The 15,304-nt window shown below is 42.0% G+C and overlaps 2 protein-coding genes across 2 annotated transcripts; both read right to left on the reverse strand.

The window, feature by feature from the left end:
* Positions 1-203: 203 nt before the first annotated feature.
* LOC102700690 (outer mitochondrial transmembrane helix translocase) lies at positions 204-6,790 on the reverse strand. Its single transcript, XM_015832883.2, has 13 exons — positions 6,367-6,790; positions 6,127-6,276; positions 5,519-5,649; positions 4,968-5,085; positions 4,550-4,851; positions 4,054-4,178; positions 3,832-3,875; positions 3,510-3,641; positions 2,998-3,075; positions 2,445-2,527; positions 1,804-1,926; positions 663-723; positions 204-545 (listed from the first exon to the last, which is right to left on the reverse strand). Exons 1-13 carry the CDS (start codon positions 6,661-6,663, stop codon positions 396-398), a joined length of 1,794 nt encoding a protein of 597 aa, XP_015688369.1. The 5' UTR covers positions 6,664-6,790; the 3' UTR covers positions 204-395.
* A 152-nt stretch (positions 6,791-6,942) lies between these two features.
* Positions 6,943-8,793, reverse strand: LOC102717406 (GDSL esterase/lipase At2g04570-like). The gene is made up of 3 exons (XM_040521249.1): positions 8,523-8,793; positions 8,280-8,410; positions 6,943-7,920 (listed from the first exon to the last, which is right to left on the reverse strand). Exons 1-3 carry the CDS (start codon positions 8,791-8,793, stop codon positions 7,183-7,185), a joined length of 1,140 nt encoding a protein of 379 aa, XP_040377183.1. The 3' UTR covers positions 6,943-7,182.
* Between the last annotated feature and the right edge of the window lie 6,511 nt (positions 8,794-15,304).

Genomic DNA, 15,304 nt, shown 5'->3' on the forward strand with positions numbered 1-15,304 from the left:
TACAAAGTTTAGCCCCATCTAAGCAACCCATAAGACTGTTTACAACGACGGTGAGCCTCCCACGCCCGCGCGCTCCTTCCATGCCGCCCGTCGACGACATCGCGCTGGCCCGTTTGTTTCGTACGCAGATGTACAACTATCATCGTACGCATAGTACTTTTCAGCTGGAACAGTGGTAGTGTAGAAGCACAGTGGTCAGTGGCTGGTCACCAATTGGCAACCTCAGGCGGCCAGCAACCAATGCAAAATGCATTGCCCACCGTTACAATTCTCCTATCTAGTTTTTTGCCTGTTGCCGTGTTATATCAAAACTTGGACAACGCAATTTTCTTGTGCCGGCATTCGTCACAAGAAGAGCTGCCTTAAAATCTATATATGTACATCCTGTACTTTGCTCAAGCTAACTTCAAAGGAGGGGATTGTGATATCTGTCTTGTTCTATCCGGCAAAGATCTTCTGCGTTGTTCAGAACAAGCAACATACTCGTTGAGAGGAGGAAGACTCAGCTCTCCCTTCTCATTTTTCGGTACTTGTCCCCTTATCAACTGTAGAAGATGAAAAATCGACTGAGCCACTGATCACGGGGAAGCTAGAAGATGAAAAATTGACTGAGGCACTGATCACGGAGAAGGGTCAATAGCTTATGCTATGCTATGCCATACCTTTGACGCCCAATGTCTTTCTGCTTGCTGGCAAATATCCCTGATATCTCTTCCTGACATCCTGCATCCAATATCCAGAATTAGCAGGACATAAATGAACGGCATGTGCACAATGCAGTCCATCTGTAGTTCTGATTTCGGAATATAAAGCGTTTCTGACCATGCGGATTATCGGTGATTTCCAGATACTACAGACTTGGCACATGTAATTTATGGGTCATAAATGTGCAGTTTACATTTTCTGCAGTTAGTCATGGGTCACAAATGTGATATACTCCATCCGTTTCACGATATAAGACTTTCTAGCCTTGCTAGATTCATATGAATGCTAATGAATCTAGACATATATACAAATTATATATATTTATCAATGGATGAATCTAGACAATGCTAAAAAATCTTACAATATGAAATGGATGGCTAAAAAATCTTACAATATGAAATGGATGTAGTAAATGTTTTCTTTCGCACGAATCCATGACTAAAAGCTAGGAGCATCGTGCACTCATGATTAAGAAGCAAGGAACTCATGCAGCCTTACTAATTTATATAATGAAGCACCTAATCATTTAAATTTAATCCATGATGAGTTGTGAATAAAATTAAAACAGGTGTTTCCAACATGTCCAACGGTAGTGAGGTGACAAGGTCCTCCAAATAGCTTACTGAAGTCAAGCTTTGAAGACGTGTTTACACTTCTTATTTATACTGATCTTTCAATCGATCATGGAACACATTTCAACATTTTAGTTAAATAGTTCAGGGGAAGCATCATACCTTGGTGGAATGGAAGTTAATTGGTTTCTAAACAAATGTGTGTCAAGTTCAACTAAGAGAGTAGGGTAGTTCATACTAACCCAGAACTGTTAGGTACTAGTACTAGCCGGATCCTATTAGTGGTAGCTTTAGGACATATTTCTAAACTTGGACTGCTTCATAAAGCAGACCTTGTATATATACATTTAACATGAAATATAAATATACTATAACCAAAACAACAAGCTTGACAAGACTATGTGTAGAGAAGTATTTGCAAGACTCTAATACAACATCAGAATTAGAAGCACCCAATCAGCAAGACGTGAACAGGTAAACTAAATATGTTGAGCATGAACTAGAGGGTTCAGAAAGAAGCACTTACTCTTCAGTGGCCAATGAAAACTGAATCAATTCAGATTTAGTCAAATGTTTTGCATACTGAGCAGCTATTTCTGCACGGGTTTGCTGATCCGGTAGGTCAAAACAAATGATTGAATCAAAACGGCTGCAAATGAAGACAAAACGGAGGGAGAAATTAAAAAGGTGACATTTCCTTATAAAAACCACACAAAGGAATGCTTCTTCAAACCAAATGATTGAAACAAAACGGCTGCAAATTAAGACAGAAAGAAGGGAGAAATTTAAAAGGTGATCGAAGCCCACTTTTGGCTTTGGGTTCTGCTTATAACCCAAAATTTGAATTTTCAATCTTAAATTTGGAGTTGATTTTGAGGTTTTTTTCACCGAAGTTTATTTTCCACCTTTAGCTTTTATATCGCTATGAACACGTTATAAAAGTTGTATTCGCAAATTATTTTCCATTTGTAAATATGTCATTTGGCTTCTTTGGGAAATGAATTCTCACAGGGAACATGAATGAACTCTCCATGTCAAAAATTAACAAGAACTAATAGGAACAAAAAAGGGAATGCCAATATAAAACATGAACATGAACGGATAAATCACAAAAGTTAACTGGGGCTGCTCAGAGGAACAGAAAGTGAATGTGACAGGAAACTATACCTGATGAGGGCAGGATCAAGGTCTTCCTTTCTATTTGTTGCAGCAATAACCACAACATGTCTATCCTGCTCAAATCCATCAATCTTCATAGAGATAATTTATTTACGTCAGTAAAAAAAAGATCTAGGAAAAGATTGCAATAAGGATGATAATTATGCATGTCATATTACAGTACTTGAAGAAGGCAAGTGCAAATAAGCACATGAAGAATTCCTCGCTAGCTTAAAGTCTGTGTGCACTTAGGCACAATACATAATTTCTGCAGCATAGTGAAATTTTATCCACCCCTTATTAAATTGGAGTTAGAACACCTATGTTTTACACATGTTTAAACAGTAAACACTGATCGGCAGGGGCAGATCCAGCATAGGGGCTCCAGTGCCCCCCCCCCAACCCCAAAAATGTTTGGTCACTGGATCCATCCCTGCTGATCAACAGCGAAAAACATGATAGATAGAAGTATAGACAAACCCAATAAAAATATTTACATCAGAGGTGACTAGCATCCAGTTTCTAGCTAATTAGTTTAAAGGGAAACATACACAGATCCTACCTGCCGCAGAATTACTGATAATATCCTTCGAGTAACTTCATGCATATCACTATCTCGAGCACTAGCAAAAGAGTCTACCTGTAGAATGGACGTCAAAGTAGCAAGATGTTACATTAATACCTTAGTATAACCAACAAACAAAACTCAGTACGCCCCTATACAAAAAGACAACATGCTATGCATGTGATGCAGTTCTTCTAGCCTACAGATCCACAATATATCACCGTTAGAATTATGTTCAAAAAAGATAGCTCAGGAATCTAGTGTGAACAACATTTGGTTTAGTTGTATATCAGGTGAAACCAGGCTACTACATTTGCTCAGTAATCTTATTGGAAGGCAGTACGTATCAGCTTAAAACCAGCAGTGCAAGAAAAATCAAGTCTTTTCTGCAGAAAAGAACAATCATATATCCTGGCAGTCACAGTATGGTAGGCAATATATCCCCTGTACATTTGTATAACAGTTGAACAACCCTCAATACTTGTATACTACAAGGATGATGCACGTACCTCATCTAGGAAAATTATACCTCCATCAGGAAGGTCATTGGCAAGTGAAAATACAGATCCCAAAAGACGCTCACTTTCACCATAATATTTTGACATAATGATTTCCAGTGGCACATATAATAGGGGAACTCCCTGTCATAAGAAGAAAACAACCTGCCAGCTTAATACAACTATGCTTCAAGCATAAGCTTAAAAGTTGCAATAAAGGAATAGCCGAATAGCATGCTTATTAAATCAAGACGCTTATCAATTGCAAGATTACTTAATATCACTTCATTAAAACAAGGAATTGTTTTGGAAATCTCGATAACATATCACTTACAGCTTGTTTGGCAATAACTCGAGCAGTAGAAGTCTTACCAGTCCCTGAAATAATGAGGCAATGGTAACTGTCAAGTATTTTTCACAGATTCAAAAGAAAGTAACCATCCTAGCAGCGCAGAAAAGGGCCTCTTGTAGAGATATGAACATCATGGAAAAATATGACGCACAATGCAATGTGATGGTTTCTTCCTAAGAAACTCCAATCATTCAAGTTACTCACCTGGTGGGCCTTCAAACAGAACAGCTCGAGGTCGATTTGTCTCAAATTTGCAATGTGTAGCATTTGCAATTTCATCATACACCTCGGGCCTCTGTAAAGCCAAGAGGATAGTATCCTCTATCTCCCTATAAAAGGGAAAAGACATACACCAATCTTGAAAAGTATATACTTTCAGAAAGGAACACAGAAGGAATTGCCTACTAGGAAGCTTCAACTAGTAGCAAACAGGATGTGTGATGTAAAATAATCATGAAGGGGAAAGATCCGTGTGGGGAAATATTTGTGCCCTACGCTTAGACAATCACACATACATAATTACGGACTACCTAGATAATACATCTGCAATACAAATTTTAATTATAATTTTATTTGCTTCTTTGAGTGGTGAAAGTTAAGAACATGGAAAATGTTTATTATAGTTTGATCACATATACATCTGAAAACTTACAGAAAAGAAAAACAAAAAATTAGGAGCACAAACATGTGGTAAACAAACCTTTTCTGAGCTTCATATCCAGCAATGTTCTCCCACATAACAGTACCATTACCATCCATCGGAACACTTGATGTCTCATCAAATCCATAAACCCTAACTCCCATACCCTCTAAATCAGATATAATTTTTTCCATAGAGGGTACATGCTTGGATCTCTGACCATTTCCTTTTCCTGTTGTGTACGACTTATTGCCTTTCACTGATGATTTCTTAACATCTTTCTGGCCAACAAATCTCAAGACACTGATCAAAGCTTCAAGCTCATTCAAACTGAATCTACCACGCTTGATGAATTCAATTTCCTAAAAATACACATAATGATAATAAATTAGATTTAATCTTAATTAAATGAAATATGGGCAGTACAAATTGCTGTCACTGTCTTAATAAAGGATATATAGGATATGTAGGAACTGACAGAATATTCAGATCCCACAAGTGGCTCAAATATCAAGACACAGAGATCATCTTCATTGTCATCTCCATTGTTCGCTGTCTTCTTGTGAGGGTTCAATGTTATTTGACGTGCAGCTGCACTGGAACAGAGACACTTCATTAAAACATCATAAATTTTAGGAACTTGGAACTTGGCAGACAGTGGATCTATGGCATGGATAAAAATCATCGGGCTATTTGCAAAGGGATAGTATCAGAAACATTGATGATAGGAATAATTAGGCATGTGGACGAGGGGGCTGCAGGGTTTAAAAGCAGAGGAATCTATAAAGACATGACAAAGAAACATTACTACTTATACCTACAACTAAGTTACAGATAGAAATCGTGAGTCGGCAATCTGATTTGTGCAGCCCAGAAGCAAAAAATTCAACATAAATATAACAATAATGGCCACAAGAAAGCATGCAGATCGAAGCTGAAACAGTATGGTTTGTGATTGCCATGAATAGGGCGAGGTCACCAGATAGTGGTTACAGTGCAGTGAATTAACGGCCAGTTTCTTTGGCTAACCTGTTCCAAGCACGCAATAGCATCTCAGAGCCGCCACCACTTAGTTCTGCCTCAAGTCCAATATGTGTTACAAGATCAACAATAAGATGCGATAAGTTACAAGTTGAAGGTAAATTAAATTTAACGACCACCTGTCAGATAAAATCCAGTAAGAGATAATTAACGATAATTATCAAATGAGCACCTGAGCATTATATATTGTTGTAGATGCATTACTAATGGCAGAGAGATAAACTGTGCCCTAAGCCAGAATCTTAATCAGAAAAACCATGCCAGATCTACAAAACCTTCATTGTTGTGATCCAGAAGCAACCACGCAAACCTATGACACGTACGTCACAATATCCTTGCACTATACTCAGACTTAACTAACTCAAATTTAGTACTACTTCAGTAATTAGTAATTACGTCAATACATCCCAAATCCATAATAAAGTATCATTAATGACTGGATCATTTGCTAGAATCACACAAAGTCCAAACAAACCCCTAAAGCCTAGTGCACCAATATTATACAAATTGCACAATTTATTCAAATTATACCAACACAATTTTCAGCACTACAAAGTAACAACAATGTGACTCAAATGTTGGGGAGGGAGAACAACCTTCTGGCCCTTCACAGCCACATCATACTGCGGGTAAGACCCTCGTGGCATCCCTAGGCTCTGAATGAGCTCCATTATCCTCTTCCTCTCCCTGTGGGCCAGATCCTCTCCTGTTGCCGCATCAGAGCTCACAGCCGGGTCTACTACGCCCTGTAAGCACAAAATCAAGCTCAACGCGTGCGAAATCTCACCCCACAGAATGTCGCCACTAAAATTTCAAACCGGAAAAACAAACACCACCTCGTCGGCGTCGGCGTAGGCCGCCGGCAGAGACGCGAGAGCGGCGACCGCACCGGCGGCGAGGAAGGCGGCCTTGGTGGACGCCGAAGCATCACGCGCTTCGGCGCGTGGCACTCCACTCAAAAACCCTGAACGTGATCCCAGCGCGACGGAAGGGGCCGCGGCGGCGGCGGCGGGACGGTTCTGGAGAGGAAGAGGAGGGGGAGGTGGCGCGGAGGTAGTGGAAACCGCCGCCTCGGTCTGCAGGGACCGGAGGAGGCGGACCACCGGGAGGCGGCGGCGGAGAAGCATAGCCATGCCGGGGAGGGAAGCGTGGCCGGGTTTGCGATTCCGAAGCTCGTGTCGGCTCGGCCCGCGCGAGAAGCTACCGGAGAGTTCGCGCCGCGGGGTCCTTTTGGTGTTGCGTTTTGCGGCTTTTGCCCCCCGCCCCACGAAAGAACAAGGCGTAACATCGAAATACGCCTTCCATCTCTTGCTCAGAAGTCCACAGAAAGATGGGCCTAAATCATGTGGGCCTAACTGACAAGGCCCATAACACGGAACATGTACGGAATACAGACAGGTACTTGTGCGTGAATGGGGCCGCACGTTGAGGCCGGCAAATATTTCAACCTGCCAATTTATTGAAGAGTTTATTTCAAGGCCATTTCGGCCTAAGTTTGCAAATGGTGTGATACTTCTTCTCGTGTTTCTCTATCTTTGTTCTAAAAAAGAATCAAAAGTGTAAATCTTCTCTTGCCCTAACTCATTTGCCAGCACGCATAGAGTATTGCTACGATGATATAAATAAGTACGTATCAAGATGAAGCATCTGCGTCAAGAAGAAACAAGCTGCTTGAAATTGATGGGCGAGGCGAAGCCCATCTGCACCGGGGCGGAGTAGATGGCGACGGCGCCCTTCCTGGAGGTGGTCTGCGTCCCGTGCACCCCGTCCCAGAAGAGGTACTCGTTGCGGTTGCGGCAGCAGGTGGAGTTGGGCGCCCCGCACCCGGTCTGCGCGTTGAGCCGGCCGCCGCCGCAGCACGCGCTGTTCACCACCCTTAACCCCGCGGCCGCCGGGTTCGCCGTGAGGTAGTCCACCACGTTGTACGAGCTGCCGACGGAGTAGCTCATCCCCGGCAGCGCCCCGGAGCTGGCGAGCCCGGCCATCGTCGACCTGAGCGCGTCGTTGAACCCCCTGGCGAGGTCGTTGGCGCCGTTGACGCACCTGGCGGCGCCGGCCGGCGAGGTGGCCCGCACCGACGGCACGCACCCGATGGGCGGCACGTCGATGATGCCGAACCGCCTCGCCCCCAGGCCGTACAGCGCCTGGACGTGCCGCGTGTAGTTGGACAGCAGATCGGCGTAGAAGGACGGCACCTGGCTCGCCGTCCGGTTGTTGTTCTGCCTCAGGAACGCGAACAGGTCGTTGCCGCCGTCGCTGATGAGGAAGAGGGACTTGGACAGCAGATCATCGACCGCCGGCGAGCTGTTGCCGCCGCCGTTCGCCATCATCTTTGACTTGGTGGCCGCGAAGTACTCGATTTGCTTTCTCAGTGTGATGACGGTTGTCCCCTGTTCGATCGGTAGGTACACGAATAAAAATTAGGACACGTACCAGGATCGGTCGCATTCAATCAACTACTACACTGACTCCATTTCAGGTACATTCCCCGGTGGGGCGCATACAAGAAAGGCTTCTGCCTCTTGTCATGAGAACATAAGAATGCAAAGTAGCAAATTCCATGAAAAACATTAGTAAAATTATCAACATAGCTCCATTTGAAGAAGTTTTGGACTCTTGGTTAACAGAAGAAACTTCATCCAGCTTGCTTAGGCCTTGTCCAAGATTTGTACAGCATGTAATGTTACAAGAAACAGAGCAATTCTACAAGAACATGAGCTTCTGCTGCTGTTTCAATCATTGGCCTTACCGTGGTATCGAGAATGCCGGATCCTCCAGAAGCGTAGTTTGCACCGCGGAAGCCTCGCATGAGCTGACGGCTCGTCTGTGGCGTCAACGACAGGTAAGCCGGCGGGCTCCTCTTAAAACCCACAAGTTTTGCTGAATTAATTGTTCCATGCACAAATATGGTCAGGCCCATGCACAGGCAAAAAAAAAGAAAAAGCCAGTCACGGCGGCAAGCTCTAATTCGAGGAGCGAAATATGTACAAACCGATGAAGTCGGCGACGTTGTAGCCATTGCTGAACCTTCCGGTGGGCCTCGAGTGCGGGAAGTCGATGCCGTAGGGGAGATGCAGCGGCGAGTTCCCCGGCAGGTACTGGTTGTTCCCCACGTCCACCGTCGAGTCGCCGAACACGTACACCGCCGGCACTAGGTGCACCTCCTCCCTCTTCCCGGCGGTGGCCGCCGCCGCCGCCGCCGAGATATGCACACCGCCGGTGACAAGAACTGCTGCCAGTATCACCAGTGTCAGCCTCATCATGGCGCCCTGCAGGTGGCAGCCAACGAGAATCTACGGTCTGGTAGCTGCGTGTGGATTCAGAATGATGGGATTGGTTCCTTTGTTCTTGAGCTAGCTAGTGCTGCCTAGCAACTTGGTAATAGTAAAAACTCTGCTGCCAAAAGATGAATTGCAACGCAAGGTAGCGAAGCGGACTGCAGGGAATATGTGCTTGGAATGGCTGTGAGGGCAAACTGCAGGTGAGCAGTGAGGAGGAAGAGATGCACATCGACCCATTTATATGCACAAAAAGTAATACCAGCACACCCATCCTATCCCATACTGCGTCGTGCGTTGCATGCATGGCTGTGTTATTGTGTTAACTTGCATAGGGAGCCAACAGCTCCTCCATGCCTTTTGTGATCCTTAAACTCTTAATCAGGTTTCTACAATAACCATTGTGCCAACGGAGCAGATTCAAAGATATAGTCCGTGTCCGTGCCATAGTATCAGAGTCCACATCTATATATCCGCTGGATTACAGTAAACTTATAAAATTATATTATATTCTCTTTTCAGACAGATATAAAGTGGATATGATCAAATATATTATCCTATCTGATCTCACCCATAATGCCACCGATGCAATCAACTGTGTTACGCAATTTTATCAATTGAATGTTCCTTGACCTTTCATCTATCATTTCATATTACCATTTCATTACACCATACTATTGCTTTATGTAGTATTACATACCTGTTGCAGCGACCAGAGCCTTGCACATGGTTCATCGTTCAACCTCGGCCAATGCAATCGTCGATGGTTTTGTCGACGCCCGCCATTATATTGTTTTTGCTCCGTGATGTGTGTTTTCTTCCTCCTATTTCAATAACCTTTGATCATACTCTTATAATACATGTATATGCTGTTTTCTCCAATGGTATGTTCTTCATTTATTTTGAGCAATACAACTGCTCTTCCCTTGTTGTTTTTTTGCCCACAAAATCTTACGCGCTTCGGTTTTCTAATGCTTATATCATAAACATCTATCATTGATCTTCGTTATAAGTCGAACATATGATTTTCTCTGTTAATTCTCGAATGTAACTATTATTTTTATGTACAAGATATAAGTTTATTAGCCTATAGTCATGGGCAGATCTAGAGTACTCAAATTTAATATTTAGTATATTATTAATATGTAATTAAGTAAAAAGTTTTCAGCACACTAACCATTCTAATAAAATGCTCCACTCGATTTTTGGGCTAGGTCGGTTCTTCTTATAGTATCACTGGAGTATATTAACTGCTACAGTACCATCAACGACGAACAGCACAGGTCGATGAACACACAATGAAGTATATTAACTGGACGAGTTCGACTATAGCAGCACATATTCCATTAGCTACAGGGGATCTCTGCTTTACTGCCTGCAGACAAGCCGTTTAAATAAAATAAAATAAAGTATATTCACTGGCTTCTCTAGTTCACCTGGAGCTGAAGTGCTGAACAATTGCTAAACGGTAAAAAATTCAAATTCTCAGTGAAGCAATATACGTGATGTTTGTATTTGTACATTCATATTGTAAGATCTTAAATATGCTTATATTAGAGTGCATTGTACTTAATTAATTAGAGATCTCAAATACATAAATGCATGCTGGGGAATGATCTTGTCATTTGCCTCTATCTATAGCCTAACAAATAAAAGTTTGGATCAATTCTTCATCATTCTTTAACGCTAATAACTTTGCAAAATATTACAAAATTGTCAGTGATCCCGCAGCCGCAGCCGACAAACATATACAATTGCAATACTAGCAATTATCATTTTCCGAATCAGCCGTCTCTTTTAATTTTAACAGGAAATTATATGATCATTGTGATTTAGTAAAAAGTTGACTTAGAATAGTGCCCAATTATCATAATTGAATCTATCTTGCACTTTTTTTCGTAATTCAGAAAAAAAGAAGATTCGCGGCAACGCGTCTCCCCAGCCACTAGTATCCATATCGATCAGATACACATGCATGGCCCTGTACGTGGCTTGACCATCAAGAGATCAATCTCTTATGTGTTGCTCCTTCAAATAATTAACACTACTTACTATTTATGAACTTTGATCTCTCGCAGAGACAGATTCACCGTGGGTGTTTAGGGGCTTAAGCCCCTCTGCCCGTTAGACCCCTCTTGGAAGATAGGTAGGAGAAATAGGAAAAGGACGAAGGGTAGAGGGGTTGAAGGAGAAAGAAAACAATTAGCCACATTCTCTGCCCTTGATCGCTCGTCTTTTTTAAAAAGTATTATCTATATCTAAAATATATTATATTATTATTGTATGACGTACAAATATATAATTATATAAATTTTACTAATCATTTAAATGTTATTAATAATTAAAATTAAAATAGTAATGGTCTTTCATGACTATTATAGGAAGACGGAGGGAGTATTAATTAAGCTAGGCTAATTATATGGCGCATGTCATCTAGCTAGCTCTTATAGTCTTATGCTGTTAAAGCGTTACTTATGCATCGTGTCAGTGTGCCACTTGGATTTTGAGTCCTCACATACTGATGAGCTCACAAAATTCACAGGGTCTTTTTTTCACTTTTTCAAGCAAAGACCAAATCACATATATGTATAAAAAAATAATTTATGGATAAAATTTTTATATACACGTTCTTAGCAATATAAAAGTATTGGTTGAAAAATAAACTATAATTAAAAAATACAAAATCAATTTTAAATTTAAGACTACAAATTTTAGTTTTAATTTATAAGTATAAGCATGATTATAAGAAAAGAATGTGGTGGTAGCCATCTATGATAGATGTGCTAGCTAGCCACTTGTTTTGTCGTGGTTTCTTGACAGCCACACCCCCACCTGCTAGATAGCAATTGGAGTGATGAACTGGTGACAGCGACGTATATCAAAACCCATGACTATTTGTCTCTTATCCGAGGAGTCCTCAAAAGGAAAATTAATCGGTAATAACTAGCTGCCACAGTACTGATACTGAAGAAGAACAATGAGACCATTTCGGAAAAGAACATGCAAACACCAGAGTATAATTAAGTTGTAATGTTGAAGACCTGGATTGGTAATTGGTATATTATGGTCTACTTGCATGTTCAATTCGATCGTATTTTGTTCTTCATTCCCAAGCTATGCACATACATCTGTATATATAGCTAGTTAGTCGTACCGATCCATGGTCAACTTCTTGTGCGAGTCCGGCCATTAGCTAGGGTAGTAATATTAATCATTGAATCATGGGGTTGACGATGTAATTACGCTGCTGCATCCATCAACACGTAAACTTGAGTATATATATACACGTGTATGATGCTGACTTAACCATTCTTTCAAAACTAAAAAAGGTAACTTAACCAAGATAGAGGTGATCAGAGGCGAATTTGACCACTACTCTTAACCACGAATCGCTAGCTAGTAACAACTTATATGAACTAATTTAGATAGTACTCTCTTCATTCCATATTATCCCTCCGTTCCATATTATAAGAATCTCTAGATTTATTTAGATTTAACATATATCTATATATATATATATATAGTTTATATATATATCTAGATTTATTAATATACGTATGGATTTATATAAGAACAGAAAATCTTATACTGTTAAACGGAAGTAATACTACATCACCGAACTATACTGTTACCGTTGGCGTGCAGCTAGGCTCCACCTGGAACAGATGACGATTTCACTCGCTACAGATGAAGAAGCACGCAACGAGCCCACCACACGATGCGCCCATGCCTCGACCGTTGCCGGCCAATGCAATAGCCGATAGAAACGACCGGGAAAAGGCTAGAGCCTTTGGGGAAGTGCCCAAGTGGTCATCCATATCGCACGCACGATAGGAAAACCAGATCTGTTGCTTGCGTGCTTCCGTATTGTCGATAGAAAGATAAGAGGATATATCGCGATTCACGATGTGTGTTTAGTTAGTTGGCCAGGTGAGCGCTCCCGCGCGCGAAAAGGCTATTCTCCGTCGTCCCCACCGGCCCGGCGCGGTGGCATCTGGCAGTGAGCACTACCGGTCGCATTACCCAACCAATATTTTACAAACAAAAAATAGTTTATAGATAAAAGTATGCTTAATAATATAAAAAACAAGACTCGTAGTTAAGACTAAAAATTAAATTACGGTGAAAAAAACTCAAACTATACTTTAAATTTAGGTATAGAAACTCAAATTTTGATTTATAAATGTAAGTAGAAATGAGAAATGAAAAGACAAAGATGACGACGTCATATTACGTGGCGTGTACGTGTGTCTCTCTCGTGGTCTAGTACTCCATCTGTCTCAAAAAAAAAAACGAACTTTTCGGTTTCCGTATCCAACGTTTGACCATCCGTCTTATTTGAAAAATTTTTAAAAAATTAGAAAAAAAATTAGTCATACGTAAAGTACTATTCATGATTTATTATCTAATAAAAATAAAAATATTAATCTCAAAATTTTTTTGAATAAGACGAATAGTCAAAAATTGAAGGTAAAAAATAAAAAATTGATTTATTTTGGGACAGAAAGAGTACTCTAGTTGGTCAATTAATTCCAGGCCCTTCCTGCTGGTGATGCAGGCGCTCGGCCTCGCATTCGCATATATAACGGAGGATACGCACGTATGATGTCACGCCGCGCGGTTCGTGGACGATTGGTCATTTGTGCATGGGATGCAGCGCGCGCACGGTAGAAGGGTAGAAGCATCAAACACGGGAGAGTATGGGCATGCAAGGTCGTTGGGAGCTTGGGGCATCGATCACTCACTCGATCGTGCATGCGAACCGCGAAAAGGATGGGAAATTGGGAAGCACGACTCCGCTCGCGCGGGGTTCGCGGGGTGTCGGCCGGGTGTGCCTGGCAATCGGATGGAAATGAGTTAAATGGGTTGGTTTTAATTTGGATGTGTTTGGTTGCGTTCAAATGGATTGTAACTCCAAATGATCTGGATTAGATTGGGTTATAAAGATAAATGGATTGGTATGGACTGGATTTATTTAGTTAGTTTTAGGTTCTAAATAGATTTAACCCGTGGAGCGTAAATGGATCCTTTAATTGGATAGATAATGGATAAGATAATAGACATACGTGGGGCCCATATGTAGAAATCGACCAAAATTTGCGTAAAGTTGCTTTTATACATAACAGATCATCCCACTAAATTTCAGTCAAATTTGATAAACTTTTATAGTGACGTGTTTTAAAATTTTAGATCCGAGTTTATACATATCAAATGGTGCATCCATTCTGCAAGAGTGGGTTGAATCCATTTTAACCAAATAGGTTGGTGCGGGTTGGGCTAAAATCAAAGTTGTATTGGTTTGGTTTGGATCCTAATGAAAAATAATTGGTGCGGGTTGGTTTGGTAGACTAATTAGCAAATAAATGGATTGGAGCGGATTTAGATTGGATTACAATCCACTGGCAGGCTTACGCGCACCGCCCGGACTGACGCGGAGGCGTGCTGCGAGTCTGCCTAGGGATGACAATTGGTAAATACCCATCGGGTATTGCTATCCCATACTCATACCCACTAGTAAAATTTCGTACCACTAAAATAACCATACCCGTCACGGGTAAGAAAATTTTCCCGTACCCATATCCGCTTGGGTAAACCTTACCCATCGGGTTACCCATATACCCACAAAAGTTCAAAACAATCTAAATATCACATTTTTCATATAGTATATGCATAGACGCTAGATACTTAGGACATCACACATATATATAATATGATGGAAAAGGTATGGTTGGTTTAAATATCTATGATTTTGGTTAATTAGGCTAGGCTAATATGATATTAGGTCATGACATGCATTTAAACTTGCAGGTATTTATTACCCATGGGTAAACGGGTATAGGAATTATAAAAACGTTTCCATACCCGTGTATCCATCGGGTGAAATTATTTGTCCAATTACTTACCCCATGGGTAATATATTTAGCTCATACCCATACCCGGAGAAAATACCCATCGGGTCTCGGGTCACGGGTCCCATTGTCATCTCTCTAAGTCTGCCAGAGCCAGCCTGGGAAGGGGCTGATCGACCGAGGCCGCGTCACGAATGGACCTTATATGGGCCAAGTCGCGAAGAAGACCGTCGTGCTTCACAACCATTGTTGGACCGTGCCACTTCGCTGCTATTCACTCACCTGGGCCACGTTTGCGCTGGAGCTCTCTTCCTCTCGCGGCACTAAACTTCTCCCGTGCTGACGTGCACCGTCTCTTACCCTACCACCGTGACTCGATCGTCGACATCGTCCGGTGCTAAACAGGTCGCTGCTTCTTATCCAAGTGCCCCCGCGCCGGCGAGCGCCGTGGCCTCTCAGAGCGCGTTTCGCTCCGGTAACCTCGCAGATGCAGACGGCCAAGCGCAACGGACAGACCGCCGTTATACAAGCTACAAATGGCGCCGCCCCGGGAAGGGAGGAAAAGGGCGGCCCGCGAGCTGCTACATGCATACGTTGGACCCCGTCAATTCCAGAATCAAGGCTCCACACACTTGCTCTTCCTGTGC

This window comes from Oryza brachyantha, chromosome 2, assembly GCF_000231095.2.
Source record: "Oryza brachyantha chromosome 2, ObraRS2, whole genome shotgun sequence".
NCBI classification, from domain to species: Eukaryota; Viridiplantae; Streptophyta; class Magnoliopsida; order Poales; family Poaceae; genus Oryza; species Oryza brachyantha.